The following is a 19271-nucleotide window of genomic DNA, read 5'->3' as shown; positions in this document are numbered from 1 at the left end:
TCCCCCCCACCTTCCCATCCCTGCCAGCCTCATTGCTCCCAACTGCCCTCCCCTGCTGGCCTGATCACCCCTAACTGCCTCTGCCTCAGCCCCCACCACCATGACTTTGTCTGGAAGAAAGTCAGATGTCCAGAAGATGGCCGGTCAACCTGATCTAATTAGCATATTACCCTTTTACTAGTATAGATAGATTATAGAGGATAGGATTGCTTAAATGGGAGGGGGGAAGCCTTTTTTGGCAGGAAGAGATGCTCTTGGCAGACAAAAATACATAATCCCTATATCTGGACTAATAGCCAGCCATATGCACTATTCTGCCACACCAGTTATTAAAAATTGAACCGCTTTCTTACACCTTACACCAAACAGCTGTTGCCCTTATAACCCCTCCTCAACCCCCACCTTAGGTTCTGCCTTTGCAGTTCACCCAGATTACGTTCTGATTGGTCAGTTTCTATGCCAGTCAGCGTCAAAAGCTCTGCCTCCTAGGCAGCCACTGGCTCTTCGCAGTTCACCCAGATTTGGTTCTGATTGCTCAGTTTCTATGCCAGTCAGTGTCAAAAGCTCCGCCTCCTAGGTAGCCATTTGCTCCTCACACTTCGCCTGATCAGAGAGGCGGGGCTGATTAGCAGCCTCCACGGAGCCTGGAGAGAAACAGAGGTGCAGCTGCAGGCTAAGACCAGAGAGAAAGAGAGAGGCAACAGCTCATCAACAGCTGCCACAGAGGCTGTGGATCAGACCCTGTCTCTCTCTCCAGGCCTGATCCGCAGCCCCCTCGGTAGTCAGTGCTGGATCGCTGCGCCCGCAGTGGCAGTCACCACAGCAATCCAGCACTGACTGCAGGACTGACTTTCAGTGTTTGGCCAAGCCTTTGTTCAATTTAGTCGTTACGGACCCTGGGTTTTTATATATTAGGGTGTGCTCCAATCCTTCCACTTCCAGGGAAAGGGGCAAAGGAGGGTTGATGAAAGTGATAAGGGAGTCAGCAGGGTGAACTTTTTTGGTGGGAGGGGTAGAGTTTCCTCCTGATGAGGGGCTTCAAAAGACAGCAGCCTACTTCTGCTACCCTCTGTCTCCAGAGACACAATTTCTGATTGGCATTTGGCACTTCAGAGCAGTTGCAGGTACAGGACTGGGAGCGCCTTTCTGCATGCAGCTCCCTGGAGAGTGTCTTCCGGCCAAGGAAAGCTTTCTTCTAATCTTTTCTCCCAGAGCCAGGGCTGCTGGGTGGTCTGGGGCAGGAGGTTGGCATAGAGGTGGGACAGGGCAGGAAGAAGTATGGTGTAGAAGACTGGGGGTGGGTGAGGGAGAGAGTGAAATCTGTGTGTGGGGGCGCTGGTGCCGGAGAGTTGGGGTCAGCATAGGAAGGTTTGGAGGTACTGGGGGAGGGACAGGGACCAGCAGATGCCAGAACAGGGGAAAGGGTCTATGGAATCAGGTGGGGGTCCGTGAGGGTGAGTATAGACTAAGTCCCTTCCCCAGACCCTGCCGTCCCAGGTGGCTAGTGAGAGTTGTCCACAGCACGGTGCTGAGCCCCCTACACTTTGTGTCTGAGGCTCCAGAACATGTGGCCAACATACCCAGCCCCTGGCTCCCCCTGCCCCCCGTACCAGAGTGCTGCCATTTGGAACGCATTTGAAGACACATGGATTGTAATGCTTTTTAATTCACTCTGTTTCCCATTTGTCGTTTTTTATTGAAAAGGTGGATTCTTCTGGTGTGTGTTTCATTGCGGGTGCAGCAGGAGTGTTCTCCACGGGCAGAGATCCAATGAGAGACAGAGACAAAGGCCCAGTGAGACATGGGGAATAGTAAACAGGATCAGAGAATGAGGAACAGGGAGAGAGATGCAGAGTGAGACAGACAGACACAGAGAACCCAGTAAGGCTAAGGGAGGGACTCAGCCCTAAGGGCAGAGCGAGTGTGCTGAGAAATCCTGCTTCGGGAAGGCTGATCCCTCCACCTCCAACTAAGGCCCCTGGGGCTGAGCTTGCTCTTCTCTGCACTCTGTTCTATTCAGCACAGACATGGCTGAACTGGCCTCAGGGAAAGGGCTGGAAGGATGTGGCGGGCAATGGACTGAGTACACAGGACCAGGGTCTCCGTGGATTAGGGATCTGAGACCAGACAGAGAGAGGAGGACCTGGAGGTGTTCCCTCCCAGGTTCCCGCACACCTTCTGTTTTTGAGTGAAGCCCCAATCCCGAATGCCATGCCATGGCTCTGGAGAGTGGCGGCCCTGGCATGCTATGCCACCTAGGGTGAGTTCCCTAACCTCTCTGAGCCCTGGCTATGCCATCTGCAGGAAAGGAGCGCTTGTGGCTGAGGTTCGAAATGGCCCAGGAGGAAATGAGAGCTTGTGGCTGAGGTTCGAAATGGCCCAGGGGGTGAGGAGTTAGAGCAGGGTCTAGGTCACCTCAGTTTGGCGTTTACATCTGAAATCCCAGGGATTTTTGGCCTTGGCCACTGCTCCGGGCTCACATTTATGTAGGACTTGTGCAGACAGGAGAGCTGGGCACTAGCACTTCCTTCCTTCTCAGCTGAGAACCAGTTCATCCTCCCCTTCACCGCCCTCCCCTACCACCCCTCCCCTCCTCATCTGTGCCTGTGTAGACCTTCCCAGCGGCCAGTGTAGACACACTACCGAGGACACACAAAAATATCCCCAAGCCAGCATGTGGTGGCCATGTAGACAGTTGGGCAAACACCACACAGGGTGCTGTGAATGGGCATAGAGCTTCCCGGTCTGGTGAGGGGGCTCATTCAGCGGAGCAGCGGCTCTGTGGGCACGTTCTCCCCTTGCACAGCTCCCAGGCCCTGAGTCAGGGAACTGAAAGCCCGGGATACTTAGAGCTAATTACATGTGTGCAAACAGCCACAATGGAGGCCACAGGCTGGCCACCCCTCCCCGACCTGCCCCCTGCCATCTTTCCCCAGCAAAGGAGTTTTGCTGGCACAGCTTCGGCTGAGCACCTGGGGGAAGGGCACGCAGGCAGAGAGCCCTCCACCTCCAGAGCGCCACCCCTCCCCTCACCCACAATTACACACTCCAGCACATGCTGCAGCCCTGGATGTCCCAGGATGGCTGGGCGCAACCGGGTTAGGAAGTGGACCAGAACTTGGTCCGAGCTCCCCTGGGCCTTATGCTGAGTGGGCCCTGGTGGCATGGGCCCCAGCATTTAGGTCCTTAGGTTTCTATCATCTTGACCTCCTGAGCATTCCCCTCTCTGCAAAGATTTGGGACAGCTCTCCTTGTATCCTGTCACTGGGAGTGCCTGCCTGCCTGATCGCCCCTAACCGCCTCTGCCTCAAGCCCTGCTGCTGCAGCTTCATCTGGAAGGTCGTCCGAAAGGATGTCCGGAATGACATCTGGAAAGTTATTCGGCTGTCTGGTCTAATTATCATATTATGTTTTTATTATTATAGATAGAGGCCCGATGCACGGGTGGGGTCGGGCTGGCCCTCTCCGATGGGGCCCAATCAGGGTGGGGATGCCTGCTGAGTGGTGGGGCCGGCTGGGGGAGGGGCCGTGGGAAGTTTGCCAGCTGGCCCCACCCCCAATCGTGGTTGGGGGCCCACTGGGCAACAGGGCTGGCTGGGTTGAGAGGCTGCGGGCAGTTTGCCCACAGGTCCCTCCCCCGATTGGGGTTGCGGGGTCGGGGGTAGCCTGCTGGGGTGCAGGACCAGCCAGGGCAAGGGGCAGTGAGCAATTTGCCAGAAGGCCCCGCCCCCAATCAGGGTGAGGGGGCACTGGGGGGCGGGGCCGACAGGGGCAAGGGGCCACAGGTGGTTTGCCAGCCAGCCCCTCCTGGGATCCAGTTGGGGAGGCCTGCTGAGGGGCAGGGCTGGCCAGGCGAGGGGCTGTGGTTGTTCCGGTTGTTCCACCATTCAGGCGCTGGGCTTTAATTATATAGGATAAGAGTAAGAAACACTTGCCAAAACCGGTTTGGCTCAGTGGATAGAGCGTTGGCCTGCGGACTGGGGGGTCCCGGGTTCGATTCCGGTCAGGGGCGTGTGCCTGGGTTGCAGACACATCCCCAGTGGGGAGTGTGCAGGAGGCAGCTGATGATGTTTCTGACTCTCTATCTCTCTCCCTTCCTCTCTGTAAAAAATCAATAAAAATATATTTTAAAAAAAGAGTAAGAATACTTATCAGATAGTCTTTCACATTTATATTATGCAGTGGAGTAAGAATGGGCCTTGTGATAGAAAAATGTTCACTTTACAGGTTTTTTCCCCCAGATAAATTGTGTAATTTGAACATTTTTTCTATCTGAAAAGTGGAAGAGCTACATTTCATACTGAAGAGTTAAACTGACATTGTTGGTAAACAATTCTAGTTTTGGTTGAAAGTGATTGGCTAAACATTTTATAGTTGTTTACAGTCCCACGGTATTATTTACAAGTCCATTATATATTTAGAACTTGAAGTCTATCTTCCCAGCTAGATTAATATACCCAGCTATATCCTTTAATTTTTTTTATGCAGTCATTACCTGTAGGACTTCAAGAAAGCCAAAATCATTACAACTTTATTTTAGACTACGGGGAACCATAAATTTTCATTATTTTCTTATTTCTAAATATTGATTTCTATCATCACCTGCCTGTCCAGTATTTTGTATTGTTCTAAGCCATTTTCTCTACCACTCACCAATTCTCTCTTTTCTTGTGGAAAAATATTTGTCAGGAAGTTTTCTTTGTTTTACTCTTTAATATGACTTCTAGAGTAAGGCAATTTCATCAGCTTTTTAAATGATAACATGCTGGCTAGTTACTTGAATAGTTTGTAATTTTACTCTACTAATAACTTAAAAATGCAAATAATGGGTGCTTTGCTTCATGTCTTTTAAAATTGTATTTTCTCAATTTTTTTTTATAGTCCAATGGTAGTCACGCCCTGGGTATAGATTTGATATCACCGTCTTTTCTGGTAAGGGCTGTTATCTTGTATTATATACCATTCACGAGTTCTTTGAATATACTGTCATGTAAATTATGACATATATTGATTGATTGAAAAGAAAAACAAAATTAATGAAGAACTAAAATAAATATAAATCAAGTGTATGTATGAAGGTGAAATCTTTCCATTTCTTTCCCAAAAAGGCAAGAAAGAGAGTTCTGAAAACAAAATCCAATTTTAAAAGTATTTGTTAAGTAGCTGTTTGTTCATTTATTCTTCAACTTATAATTAATTGCATGTCTACTATACATCAGGCAGTGTATTAGACAGCATCAGTGTTCCCTGGGAACTTGTTAGAAATGTAAAATCTTGTTCTCCACCCTAGACCTGGGATGAGGCCCAGTAGTCTGTGTTTTAATCATCTTTCTAGGTGATTCTGATGCACTTTTCATTTTGAAAACCACTGGGATGGCTATTCTGATTATTGATTCATCTAGTAAATATTAAATGAATGCCAAATTACATGCCATGCACTGGAAATATAGTAGTAAAATTTTCTTGGTTTAAATCAGTGATTCATACTGGCCTATAATTTCAGAAGCAAGCAAACAAAAAAATGGAAAAAACTATTGGAAACAATTTTGATATTTCTATTGACCTTAACCAAATACCCTATAATGAATTAGTACAGTAAGATTTGGCCAACTCTGTCATATGCACATTAATAAATGAGGACAGAGACATAGAGGTGAAGTTACTCTAAAAACTCAAAACTGCTGCTATTCGGTTTTAGGAAATAGTCTGAATACCCTTTGTGGGTTGACCCCACTATCAGCAGCCTAGGATCCTGATGGTAGAGACAAAAACAATGACGATAAATCAAATGGCAAATCATCTACTTAGTACATTAGTGTGATAGTCACTGGCCAATACAAATGTCTGGAGGCACTTTTCTGTTTTACTTAGCAGTGGTTGGTGATATAAGCATTTAGCCCAAATTAAAATGTGAGTTTTTTTCTCAGAAAATATTTCTATTATTTTTTCTATTTTATGTTTATTTCTGAATCTAAACTGTTAAAGAAACATTTTCCCCAACATATTTACTTCTTTACTTATAGTTTTTCGAAGTTCATTATGTTGCAGCATGGGTCAGTACTTCCTCATTTGATGGACAACTGGATTGTTTCTGGTTTTGGCTATTAGGAGTAATGCTGCTATGAACCTTATGTACAAGTTTTTGTGTAGGTATATGTATTCATTTATCTTGCAAATATACCTAGGAGCAGAAGTGCTAGGTTATTTGGTAAGTAACTTGGTTAGCATTCTGAAGAATTGGTGGACTGTTTTGCAAAGTAGCTGTACCATTTTACATTTCCACAAGCAATGTTTGAGGGTTCCAATTTCTTCATATCCTCATTAACCCTTGTTATTTTTTGTCTTTTTTTATTCTAGCCATTTTAGGGGGTGTCAAGTAGTATCTCATTGCGGTTTTGATTTGCATTTCCCAGATGGTTTATGATATTGATCATCTATTCGTGTGCCTATTGGCTATTTATCTTCTTTGGAGAAATATCTACTCAGATTATTTTTCAGTTTGTTAATTGGGCTGTTTGACTTTTTTTTGTTGAGTTATAAAGGTTCTTTATATATTCTGGATATAAATCCCTATCAGATATGTGATTGGAAAATATTTTCTTCTCTTCTATGGGTTGTCTTTTCACTTTAATTTCTTTTTACCCCTCTAGAGAATATCAACCACTGAGTTACTTTATTGATAGTGTCATTTGAAGAACAGAAGTTTTTAATTTTGATGAAGTCCAATTTACCTACTTTTTCTTTTAGTGTCATATCTAAGAAGGCTTTGCTAAACCCAAGGTCACAAAGATTTATTCCTACTTTGTTTTAAGAGTGTTATAGTTTTAACTCTTAAAATTATGTCTATAATTATGTTAGGTATCTCCAAGACCATCCCCAGATTTTATGATTCACTAAGAGGACTTACAGGACTAGCATATGGTCATAATCACAACTAAGATTTATTACAGCAAAAGTATACAAAGCAAAATCAGCAAAGGGAAAAGGTGAATTGGACAAAATCCAAGGGAAAAAGGCACCAGTTTCCAGAGTACTCTCCCAGTAGAGTCACACAGGATGACAACTCATTTGCTTAATTACCCCAGCAAATGAGTTGTGACAACATGTGTGAAATATTGCCAACCAGAGAAGCTCATTAAAGACTCAGAACCCAGGATTTTACTGGGGACTGCTCACATAAATAGCTTCTGTCTGGCACATACCAAAACTCCAGACTCCCAGAGGAAAACCAAGTGTTCAACAGAAGACACAGTGTTTGAACAAACAGTTTAGGTACAATAAGCCACTGTTACTAATTCTGGGAGTGTTGGGAGCCCTCCCCAAATCCAGGTTTCCAATCTCCAGTCAGGGGTCAATCTTATAAGCAGGACTTTCCAAGAATAGCACTTCTGGCTTACTATGGTAATTCTTTTCTGCACAATAACCCATTTAGACTTAAATTATTTTGTATGATGTGAGGTAGGGGTTCAACTTAATTCTTTTGCATGTAAATACAGTGGGGCCTTGACTTACGAGTGTCCTGACTAACGAGTTTTTTGAGATACCAACTGTCTCTCACAGATTTTTTTGCATTGGGTTGATAGAATAATTTGAGTTAACGAGCTCCTTAACGAGCTCAGTCTCGGGAGGAATTAAACTCGTAAGTCAAGCCCCCACTGTATTGTTTTTCCAGCACCATTTCTTGCTTCTCTGTCTCTGGATCTGTTTTTGTTCATCAGTTTATGTTGTTCATTATATTCCACAAATGAGTGAGATCATGTGATATTTATCTTTCTCTGACTGACATATTTCGCTTAGCATAATGTTCTCCAGGACCATTCATGTTGTTGCAAATGGTAGGAGATCCTTTTTACAGCAATGTAGTATTCCATTGCCCCAGCACCATTTCCTGAAAAAAACTATCTTTACCTCCATTTAATTTTCTTGGCACCCTTGTTGAAAAATAATTGACAAAAATATAATGGTTTATTTCTGAATTCTCAGTTCTGTTTCATTGATCTACATGCCTAGACCATGCCTGCATGACAATATCTTGATTATTGTAGCTTTGTAGTAAGTTTTTAAATTAGAAGTTATAAATCCTCCAACTTTGGTCTTCTTTTTAAAGATTGTATTAACTATCATGGATCCCTTGAATTTTTTTTTGTTTATGTGTTTTTTTAAAACTTTACTTTTATTGTTGATACTATTCCAGATGTGTTCCCCCCCCCCCATAAGCTTATTAGTTTCTGCAAAAAATCTAGTTAGGATTTTGATAAAAAATGTGTTCAATCTGTAGATAAATTTTGAGAGTATTGCTGTCTTAACAATGTTAACTGATCCATGGACATGGGATGTTTTTCCATTTATTTAGGTCTTTAATTTCTTTCTTTTTGTTTTCAGAGTATATGTTCTACACATGTTTGGTTAAATTTATTCCTAAATATTTTCTTCTTTTAGATGCTATTTTAAATAGAATTTTTTTATTTCATTTTCAGATTGATGATTGTTAATTTAGAAATATGATTGATTTTAATATTTTATTATTTAATTTATTATTTTTAATTAAAAATTTTTAATGTTAACATTAGTGCAGGAGTTCCCCTTCCCCCTCTTTGTAGAGTAATCTTCTATCACATAACTTTTCTGAACTTATTTATTAGTTCTCATTTTTTTAGTGAGTTTTTTATATATAAGATAATTTCTTCTGTAAATAGAGTAGTTTAACTTCTTCCTATCTACTCAGGATGACCTTTATTTCTTGTATTGCTTAGTAGTCCTGGCTAGAACCTCCAGTGCAATACTGAATAAAAGTTGCAAGAGTGAACATCTTTGTCATGTTTTGATCTTAGGAGGGAAAACAGTCCACCTTCAACCATTCACTATGTCAGCTGTGGATGCCGTTTATTAGATTGAAGAGGTCCCCCTCTGTTTCTAGTTTGTTGAGTGTTTTTGTCATAAAAGGGTGTTAAGATTTTATTAAATGCTTTTTCTTACTCTATTAGGATGATGTGGTTTTTACCCTTTATTCTTATTCTATTAATATAATGTATTACATTAATTGATGTCTGGATGTTAAAACAATCTTGAATTCCTGGAATAAATTCTACTTCATCAATGGTGCATAATTCTGTTTATAAGTTGCTGAATTTGGTTTGCTAGTGATTTGTTGAGAATTTTTATATGTGTGTTCATAAGGGATATTGATCTGTAGTTTTCTTGTAATGTGTTTGTCTGATTTTGGTAAAAAGGTAATACGGGCCTCATAGAATAAGTTTGTAAGTTCCCTTCTCTTCTCCTTTTGGAGGAGTCTGTGAAAAGCTGGTGGTAGAATTAATCAGTGAAGCCATCTGTGCCTGGGCTTTTCCTGTGTGGGAAGTTTTGTAATTACTTATTTTATCTCTTTGTTATAGATCTATTCAGATTTCTGTTTCTCCTTGAGTCCATTGGGTAATTTGTATCTTTCTCGGAACTTGTCCATTTCATCTAAGTTATATAATTTGCTGACAAATGGCTGCTGATGCTATATCCTTACAATCATTTTTATTTTTTTAAGCTTGGAAGTGATATTCCTTCTCTATCCTGATTTTAATACATTGAATCCCTCTTTTAAAAAAATTTTTGGTCTGTCTAGCAAAAGATTTGTCAATTTTGTTGATATTTATTTTCCAAGAAACATTTTGGTTTCACTGATTTTCTCTATTTTTCTCTTCCCTATTTTACTTATTTATGCTAGTTTATTATTTTCTTTCTTCTCCTTACTTTCTGTTTAGTTTGCTTTTCTTTTTTTCTTGTCTTAAGGTAGAAGGATTGGTTCTTAATTTGAGAGCTTTTTTAAAAAAATACAAGCACTCATAAGTTTCTCTTTGAGCACTGTTTAGCTGCATCCAGTAGGTTTTGGTATGTTGTATTTCAATTTTCATTCATCTTAGAGTGTTTCCTAATAGTCCTTGTGATTTATTTCTTAACCTACTAGTTATATAGATGTGTATCTTCAAATTTCCACATATTTATAAATTTCCTTCCCAAATTTCCTTCTGTTATTGGTTTCTAATTTGATGTCATTGTAGTCAGAGAATATACTTCCTCTGGTTTCAATTCTTTTAAATTGATTGAGGCTGTGTTACAGTTAATAAATGTAGCAAACGAAGCTGTAGACTAGTCAGAGGTTTAACAATTCCTTTCATATATTAGCATTTGTATAGCTCTTGTTATATATAACTAAATTGCTTTCTAAAAGTGTTATACCAGTTACATTGCTGTTAGCTACTCATAAGTCTACTAACTTCACTGTAGCCTCTTTATCTTGGGTGTTACATTTAATATTGGTTTATAATTCTGCAGAGTATTTATTGTTCACTGTGTTATAATGCTTTTTCAGAGGAACAGAGATAACTTTTGATTTATATTCTTTCCTCTTCTTTACTCCCAAGTCACCTGGAACCTCTGTGACTCCAAGTAGTGGCTCCTTTTCTAGTGCATATGATCAACAGACATTTAAAGATAATCGTCAAGGTCAATGGCAACGTCGAAGACGGTTGGATGGAGCACTGAACAGAGTCCCAGTTGGATTTTATCAAAAAGTATGGAAAGTTTTACAGAAGGTGAGCATAACACTTTTCAGGTGTCTCTTTATTTTCCCCCTTGAGTTCCTCATTCTCCTTGACTGAGATATGACATGACTGTGACATCACAGCAATTATATAGACGTGAAATGCTACACGATGAAACCTAGAACAAAACATAAAAATGAAAGAGTTGATTTGTTATTTTGACAGTATTGATAATTTAGTCTCTTTACACTGGTGTTGTTTATAAATTAGATTTAAAAAATCATCACTTCTCTGCTTTTGTCCACAATTGGACATTATAGGACATTGTAATACATTTGCTGCTATAATCAAATGAATTTGTAACAGTGTGCTGTTAATAACTAAATGTCACTATAGTAAAATAACTGTGGCATCTGAAGAGTTAATATAAAAAACTCTTACCTGCATTTTTTCTTGGATGAAAACTACTAAATAAATGCAAAGTCATAATGATATTAATATTCCAAAGACTTTGTTGGCATGACCAATTTTGTTTTTCTTTTAAAGGCTTAGTTTGCCAAAGACATTTAAGGGTACATCATATCATTATGTTTATGACAGTTTTAGAGGGCCAGGAAGACCATTGTACTCATTCATAGGCCTCATTCATAATCTCTTAGGTGCCACTTTTTGCTTCATTGCCTTTGGCAAGAACCTGAAGAATACTTCATCCAGGACTTCAGAACCATTAGTTGAATTTTTCCCCTTAGCACATTAATATTCTTCCAGGGACAGAATCATGTTATCTTTTGGAAAGGTGGAAGTTGAGTCCTTAGGCTATCAGCCCTGCAATCTTCCTTTCAAATAGTACCTAAAATTGCTTTCCTTCCATCTAACTTCTTGAGAACAGGGGTGACAGATTTGTACTTTATCTCTTCATTTACACCTGGCTTATAAAATTTCAATTTCACAGACACGTAGTAGGTACTGTTCTACCCCAAATACCATAGAAGATATCTGTTCTTGTCACTACGGAGTTTAATTCATAGTTATCTTAATTAGCAGCTATAATGCAAGGCCAAAATACGTTATGATAAAAGTGTAGAACTACGAGGTTGTGAAAATACAAGAGAAGAAAATTTGAAATCTGACAGAGGGAGATTGGGTATTTTGTGGTGGAATCAACACCTGGACTTGGAATCCTGATCTAAGAGAAAAAACAAATGCCCCCTGTTTTTTTCATTCCATTCCTTTCAGGCTATGAATGTAACATAATCACAGTGCACATGTGCCTGAAGACTAGTAATTCTCTGTACAAAGACTGTTCAATTTGATTTATGGAACATAGAAGTGTCTGGTAGTCTTGCTAAATCTATTGGATTGAAATCTTTATCTGTGGTGTAATATATAATGTTTTGCTTGATTTAAAATCTAAAATGGCCAGTCATTAGTTCTTATTGGCTTTTAGTAATTGAGTTGATGGTTAGGAAGAAGATAAAATATCATTCATTCCTATAGTATGTCCTAAGCACCTGCTGTGCACTAGGCAGTGCCCTAGGTGCTGGCAGTGATACAGCAAAGAGCAAAACAAACAAAAATCCCTGACCTTATGGAATTTACGTTCTACTAAAGAGAGACAAACAATAAATAAATAACAAACATAGCAAATAAGTAATTATATACAATGTTAAAAGATGACAAGTACTACAGCTTGTGGACTGAAGGGTCCTGGGTTTGATTCTGGTCAAGGGCACGTACCTAGGTTGCAGGCTCGATTGCTGGCTCTGGTCAGGGCACATGCAGGAGGCAACCAATCGATGTGTCTCTCTCACATCAATGTTTCTCGCTCTTTGTCTCTTCCCCTCCCTTCTACTCTAAAAATCAGTGGAAAAATATCCTCAGGTGAGGATTACCAAAAAATAAAATCACAAGTACTATAGAAGAAGTAGAGCAGGAGTGTTGATGGGGGATGTTTAGCTAGAAAATGAAGTAACTGTGTATGTCCAATAAATTTATATCTTGAGTTTTTTCTTCAGCCTAAAAATCTTTCTGAAAGCCTATTTGTGTTGGCTCTGGGATTGAGTATGGTATCCTCCCATGTAGTCTCTGAATCTTTGGGGCCAGTTGGTTGCCAAAGGTATACCTTCCCTACCCCTTCAACTTCCCTAAGTAGAGTATGAACCTTAGGTCTCCTATAGTTCAACCCTATTTCTTGCCACATAGTAATCACAACCCCTTGGCAAGGACACTTAAGCTGCAGGGCCTCTCACTGGCCTGTGATTACTTAGCATCTCCCCTGTGAAGCACACTTAAAAATATTAGGTATTTCCTTACAGCCTCCCAGTTGTGAGCATATCCTTATTGACAACATGTTTTTGCTGTTTCACAGTGTCATGGACTTTCAGTGGAAGGTTTTGTTCTACCTTCTTCAACCACTAGAGAGGTAAGATTCTGTGTCATTCACATTTATGTGATTGATAGCTTATCTGACTAAAGTATTTCAGTGATCATTTTTCAGAATAACAGATATGTGCTTTTATAAATCAACTGAACATGAAACTTGAAGAAAGGAGAGAATGTTTTTAACAAATAGATCAAGAATATTAAAATAATTAGGTATTATGTTAGTTATATAAGGCAGCTTCTTTTAATGATTAATTAGGCTGATTTATATGAGTGTTGCCAGAGTTGGAGGGCAGGCAAGATAAAAACCTAAGAATGAATGACTTCTCATGTCCCCATTTTTCTTAATCCCACCATTCTGTGGTAGGATGCTTGTAGACTATTAGATCATAAACCAGTGTCCTTAGCTCTAACTATGTGTCACAACAACCTGAGCTCTCATCCAATTTAGTGGATTATAGTTTCCATGGATGGAGCTTGAGCATCTGTACTTTGTTTGTTTTTGAGCATCTGCACTTTTAAACAATCTCTAGAATGACTCTGATATATAACTGTGGTTGGAAAACATTGCCATGAAACACAGACATAGATTATCAGTTGGTTTCACATTTTACTTTTCACCCAATATGGAAAATTTAAAGAAATAGTTTGTATTTGAAATCAACAAACAGGTTAGAATTAGCAAGCTAGAGATAGTAAATTGGACAGTAGAAAATTCTCAAAAACACTAGAATTGTTACAGATAATGTCTGTAGAGGCAGGTACAGAAAGTTGATGCTATGCTTCAAGGCTTTACTCTTGCCTAGAGGCCTTTCCTGTAATAAAAGAACAGTGTACTCTGTCTTTTCTCTGCCTTTAAGCAAGATTGAAATGTTAATAGAATTAATAATAATACATAACTGAATGGTAACTTTAAGAGTCTTCAAAGTACCTTCACACATTCTTTAATTTTATCTTCAACACAACTATATTTGATAGCTAAGGAAGAGATTGTAGTAGAACTAGTAACTGACAAAGAGAGGACCTGAACCAAGGTTTTTAGATTCCAAACCTGCATTGCCACCCTAAACTGTATATTCAATACAATTTTACCAAAAATTATTCCTCAATCCCCTTCATGCTAAATAAACTTTATATTTCTTCATGCCCATTTTAACCTGACAGTATATTCATGATTGACATACCTCCAGTCACCATATATATATGATTTTCAGTTCTATTTATTTTTTTCATTTATCCGCAGTCATTATACTTACTTTTAAATGACTATAAAAGTGCATGAAGTTGCTATACCATGATATGCCATTATTTACACAACCATTCCCATGTTTAGCTTACTTCTGGTTTTACGCTTGTGACTAATGCTGCTTTAAGCACTCTTGTACATAGGGTTTGTTTGTTTTTTCCCTTTTGAGTTATTTTGTTAGGATAAACTCCCGGAAATAGGATTGGGGTTAGAGGGCATCAATACTTTTACGACTCATTAGGCAATGTCAGACTGCCTTTCAAAAAAGATTGAACCAATTTACTTAATTACTTTAAAGATACTGAAGCAGTGCTCTTGGATATTGTGTTTTTACTGCCTTTCAGAATAGATGACTGATGTCTCCTGATGATTGGTCCTTCAGAAGTGATTTTCTTTTTCTCTATCACAGATGACTCCAGGCGAGATTAAGTTCTCTGTTCATGTGGAGTCTGTCCTCAATCGTGTGCCTCAGCCAGAATACCGCCAGCTTCTGGTTGAAGCCATTCTTGTCCTCACCATGATGGCAGATATTGAAATTCATAGTATTGGAAGCATTATTGCTGTGGAAAAAATAGTGCATATTGCCAATGACTTGTTCCTTCAAGAACAGGTAGGCAAACCAGTTGTTTTCTCAAAAGGGAATGTCTGGCACTAATCTGAATGCACTGAGAACTCTTCTGAAGCCAAGGTCATTTTCTTGTGCCCTATACCTCATCGCTCTTTTCTGGGTCCCTTTTGTGATGGCTCTGAACTATTGCAAAGGAAGTAGGCTGCGAGATGACCTGCCTTTCACCATGTGTTATATGCCTGTTAGATTGTAAAGTTGCTTGGAACTCAGGAGACTTTTATGATTTTTATTGTATTTCAAACTTTTTATTATACTACTTTTTGTTGTGATAAGAACTTAATGAGAGACTATTGGGTGTCATACCCTTTCTGAAGTATTAAGGAAAAGAGACTATTGTATTTTAGTTTTGGTTTGGTTTTGCTTTTGATGCTTACCTATAGGAAAATATTAAAGTGAACCTTTTAATTCTACATTTTTTCTTAACAAATTTTCTTCCAGGAAATTAACCATATCTTAAAAATGTAAACTATTGAAAAGTTTCCAAATGTTTCCTAGATCTAGTGTAGGAACACATAAGGTGATGGACTTGCACTGTTGTCCATAGGAAAATCTCTAAGACATTGACAGGTGTTTTATTCTCTTAGGCACTGTGGGTGGATGCAAAAAAGTAAAAGTATCTGGGATTTTCTAGGACAATCCTGATTTTAAATATTCTGGGTTGCAGTCAGTTTGTGAATCAGAAATGCGATGCCTTTTAGACATAGACTCTAGCTTAGAAAGCTTATAGTATACCTGAATTAAGTCAACTTAGAAAGAAATAATGATCAAATGCAAGATAACATAATACACAGCTGAAATCGGTAGTATTAGAATGGTTCAGACTAAAGTCCCTCTAGGGCAGTGGTCGGCAAACTCATTAGTCAACAGAGCCAAATATCAACAGTACAACGATTGAAATTTCTTTTGAGAGCCAAATTTTTTAAACTTAAACTATATAGGTAGGTACATTGGTATTAACTTAATTAGGGTACTCCTAAGGCTTAGGAAGAGCCACACTCAAGGGGCCAAATAGCCGCGTGGTGGCAAACTCATTAGTCAACAGAGCCAAATATCAACAGTACAATGATTGAAATTTCTTTTGAGAGCCAAATTTTTAAACTTAAACTATATAGGTAGGTACATTGTTATTAACTTAATTAGGGTACTCCTAAGGCTTAGGAAGAGCCACACACAAGGGGCCAAAGAGCCACATGTGGCTCGTGAGCTGCAGTTTGCCGACCACGGCAGGGTGATTTGTAAGTATTAACATTTGGATTTTAATAGGCATAACTCATTTAATTATCAATGTTATTTAACTTTCAAATATTCTAAATAATTAATACTTTAAATATAATACATATGAGTTTTTGATCTAGTGAAAAAATGCATGTATAGAATATATTCCCTGCTTTGTGCATCACCCTGATCCCTTCCTGGCTAAACAGCCTAAGATCCAACTAGTTGGTGATGGGGAGGAGGCTCTGAGTTACCCTGATCAGACTTTAACTAGTAGGATTAGTAATTTTTCCTTTCCCCTGTGTTCTCCCACCCTTAAAAACCAAACAGAAAACCCTCGGCGCAGATGATATCATGTTGGCAAAGGATCCTGCATCTGGCATCTGTACTCTTCTGTACGACAGTGCACCCAGTGGCAGGTTTGGCACCATGACCTACCTCTCCAAGGCAGCCGCCACCTATGTGCAGGAGTTCCTGCCCCACAGCATATGTGCCATGCAATGAGGCCTTTGGGTCCTGGCTACTAGGAGCCTTTTGCCAGACGGTTCCTGCCTCTGCTGATTGTGCATGGAACTGAACTGTGATGGCCTGATCACTCCCACCCTGCCACAAGAAGAGTGAACTTTTCTGAAAAACTAATTGCTTTAGAAGAAGTGAACCCTTGCTCACCCAGGCTCTTCATTGTGGGCCTTAATTCTTCCATGGGTCACAAAAGTATGCATGTATTTTTATTTTCTAGACTTGTTACACACTTAGTATTCTAACTGCTATTTAGGGAGCAGGTATTAATAACGTATTCTTCAAGTTTGGTTTTCCTATGTGTGGTTTCCTTGTGTGAATGAGTGGTGGGTACTTTGAGACATTATTTCAAGTGAGTAAAGCCTAAATTGTTGCATTTGATGCTGCTATGAATTGAAAATATTTGTTCTAAGTGCCTTTTCTTAGAAAAAGAGGGTAGCAGATTATAGTGTCCTTCTTTACTCTCATGTTGCCTCACACTGAGTGATATTCTCCTTCCTGTGTAGAATTATTGTTTCTGCTTTTGCCTTTTCTGTATCCGCACACATGATTTCTAGTCTTCCTTTGGTGAAATGTCAAAAACTGAAAGTCTAGTATATAAAGTTCAGGATTTGTGCATTAACACCTAAAGCCACTTTTGTGAAGATTGCTAGGACTCAGATATGTATTTGTAGTAGAAAATGCAGAATAACCCAGAGAAATGAAGCCAGGAGCCCAATTCCAGAGAGGATAGGGGGCAGAAGAAAAGACGCCTAGGTGGTATATTATGTCTAGGAAACAAAGAGAGAATCAGAGGTGGCTCCTTGCCCTGAAGAGAGCCTTGTGCACCTACTCCTGGCCTCTGAAGATAGGGCTGGCACACAACACAGAGAGTAATTGAAGCCTCTTTGGCAACCAGGAATCAGCAGTCCAGTCTCTGGATGCTTTCCTGAGCACTCTTTTCTTGTTTTCACCTGGTCTCTGTCTCACTCACCTACTTACTTTCTACAGCATCCACCCCATCCCCAATTCCAGGCCCTCCCATTTATTCTTAAACTCTTTCACTTACATCTTCACTTCCTGATTCTAGTGTTGGTGTATAGCTTGCTATCTGTGGGCATATATCCATTTCTTGCACACAACTGCATTTGTGTGTGTCTAAGCATACATGGGAAATTTTCTGCATATAAGTACTTTTATGTGGTTGTATATCTGTAGCTATATTTGATAGACTAAGCAAGTATGTAAATATGAGTGTTGCTTCTGGTGGGGGGGAGGTGGGCAATGACTGTGGCCTCAGGCTGACATAGAAAGGATAGTGGAAGAAAAGTTAAGTCCTCTTCTCCAGTCCCATGCTTAGGCAGCCTTGTTTGAAGAATGTCTTCCCTAACTCTTGGTTCAGACTGCTATAACAAAAACTACAGACTTGATGGCTTAAACAACAGAAATTTATTTCCCATCGTTCTGAAGGCTGAGAGATCCAAGATCAAGGTCCCAGCAGATTCAGTGTTTGATGAGGGCCTGCTTCCTGGTTTGCAGATGGCTGTCTCCTTGCGGTGTCTTCACGTGGTGCAGAGACAGAGCTCAGGTCTCTTCCTCTCTTATAAAGGGTATTAATCCTGTCTAGGGGACTCTATGCTCATGGCTTCATCTAATCCTTATTAGCTCTGAAAGAAAGTCCCTACCTCCGACTACCATGACACTGGGGATGAAAGTTTCAACCTCTGAATTTGGGAGGGACACATTTAGTCTATAGCACTTTCCTCTGATTTATATATAAAGGCGCTCCTAATTTCTCTGCTTGCTCTCAGAGAATTTCCTACTTCAATCCCCTCATTCCCTCTGGTTTTTCCGTTTCTTTTCTCCAAGAATGGAGATGGAGAAGGGGGACTCTCTAAATAATTTTTACAGAACCAGTGACAATCTTATAAGTACACATGAATAAGTGAGCAGAGTAGGGTGATAAAAAACAAACAAAGAGAGGATGGCCAGGCTTCTCAGTACCTCTCTTAGAGCAAATGGAAACACACAGTGAGTAGCTTTCTGCTTACATGATTTTCTGGATCATGTACAAAGATAATTTACAACCTGTTCTGAAACTTTGTCTTTTCACTAGCTGCAAGTGTGCCCCAACTACCCAGAGTGCATCTGTGGTGGCATAGGTGAAAACCACCGCTCCCTCCCACACTAATTTGCCTGCACTGACACCGATGGCTGCATTTCTCTGGGTTACTAAGTTGTCCAGCACTATGCTGCCCTTTCACTATGTTTTGCTTTTAAAACAACTTTTTAGAAAACTCGATTTGTATTTTACTCATTTTAAGCATGTGATACTAAAAAAGATGGATTTTTAAAGCACTTCTGTTTTTAAAATAGAATAAAAATAGAATTTCCAATTAAATCATGTGTAAAACTTAACATGTGTTTTTGTGATTGGAGTTTATTTCATGGCTCTATTTTATGTAATCTAATTACACACTACAGTCCAAGCTCATTAGTTGGGTCAAAGTGTAATAATATTAATACGTAAATCACACATTATACATTATATTATGTTATACTAGAGGCCCGGTGCATGAAATTCATACACTGGGGTGGGGGGCCCTCAGCCCAGCCTGTGCCCTCTTGCAGTCCGGGAGCCCTTGGGGGATGTCTGACTGATGACTTAGGCCCACTTTCCCATGGGACATCCTTAGCGCTGCCATGGAGGCAGGAGAGGCTCCCACCACTGCCGCTGTACTCACCAGCAGTGGCTGAGCGGTGCTCCCCC

General features: G+C 40.2%; 1 protein-coding gene across 3 annotated transcripts in view; it reads left to right on the top strand.

Moving 5' to 3' along the window:
* Positions 1-18919, top strand: part of PHKA1 (phosphorylase kinase, alpha 1 (muscle)) — a 243454-nt gene extending 224535 nt beyond the window's left edge. For 2 of the 3 annotated variants that reach the window (XM_006764336.2, XM_006764335.2), the window contains 4 exons: positions 10413-10583; positions 12901-12954; positions 14570-14770; positions 16334-18919. In XM_006764336.2, coding sequence (XP_006764399.1) covers positions 10413-10583; positions 12901-12954; positions 14570-14770; positions 16334-16507 — 600 coding nt within the window. In that variant the 3' untranslated portion in view covers positions 16508-18919. Of the gene's footprint in view, positions 1-4881; positions 4933-10412; positions 10584-12900; positions 12955-14569; positions 14771-16333 lie in introns of all 3 variants that reach the window. The other variant, XM_006764334.2, reaches the window with a different exon arrangement.
* Positions 18920-19271: the final 352 nt, after the last annotated feature.

Source organism: Myotis davidii, unplaced genomic scaffold (assembly GCF_000327345.1).
Source record: "Myotis davidii unplaced genomic scaffold, ASM32734v1 scaffold481, whole genome shotgun sequence".
In the NCBI taxonomy this organism is placed as follows: Eukaryota; Metazoa; Chordata; class Mammalia; order Chiroptera; family Vespertilionidae; genus Myotis; species Myotis davidii.
This window is presented reverse-complemented; position numbering and strand designations above follow the sequence as displayed.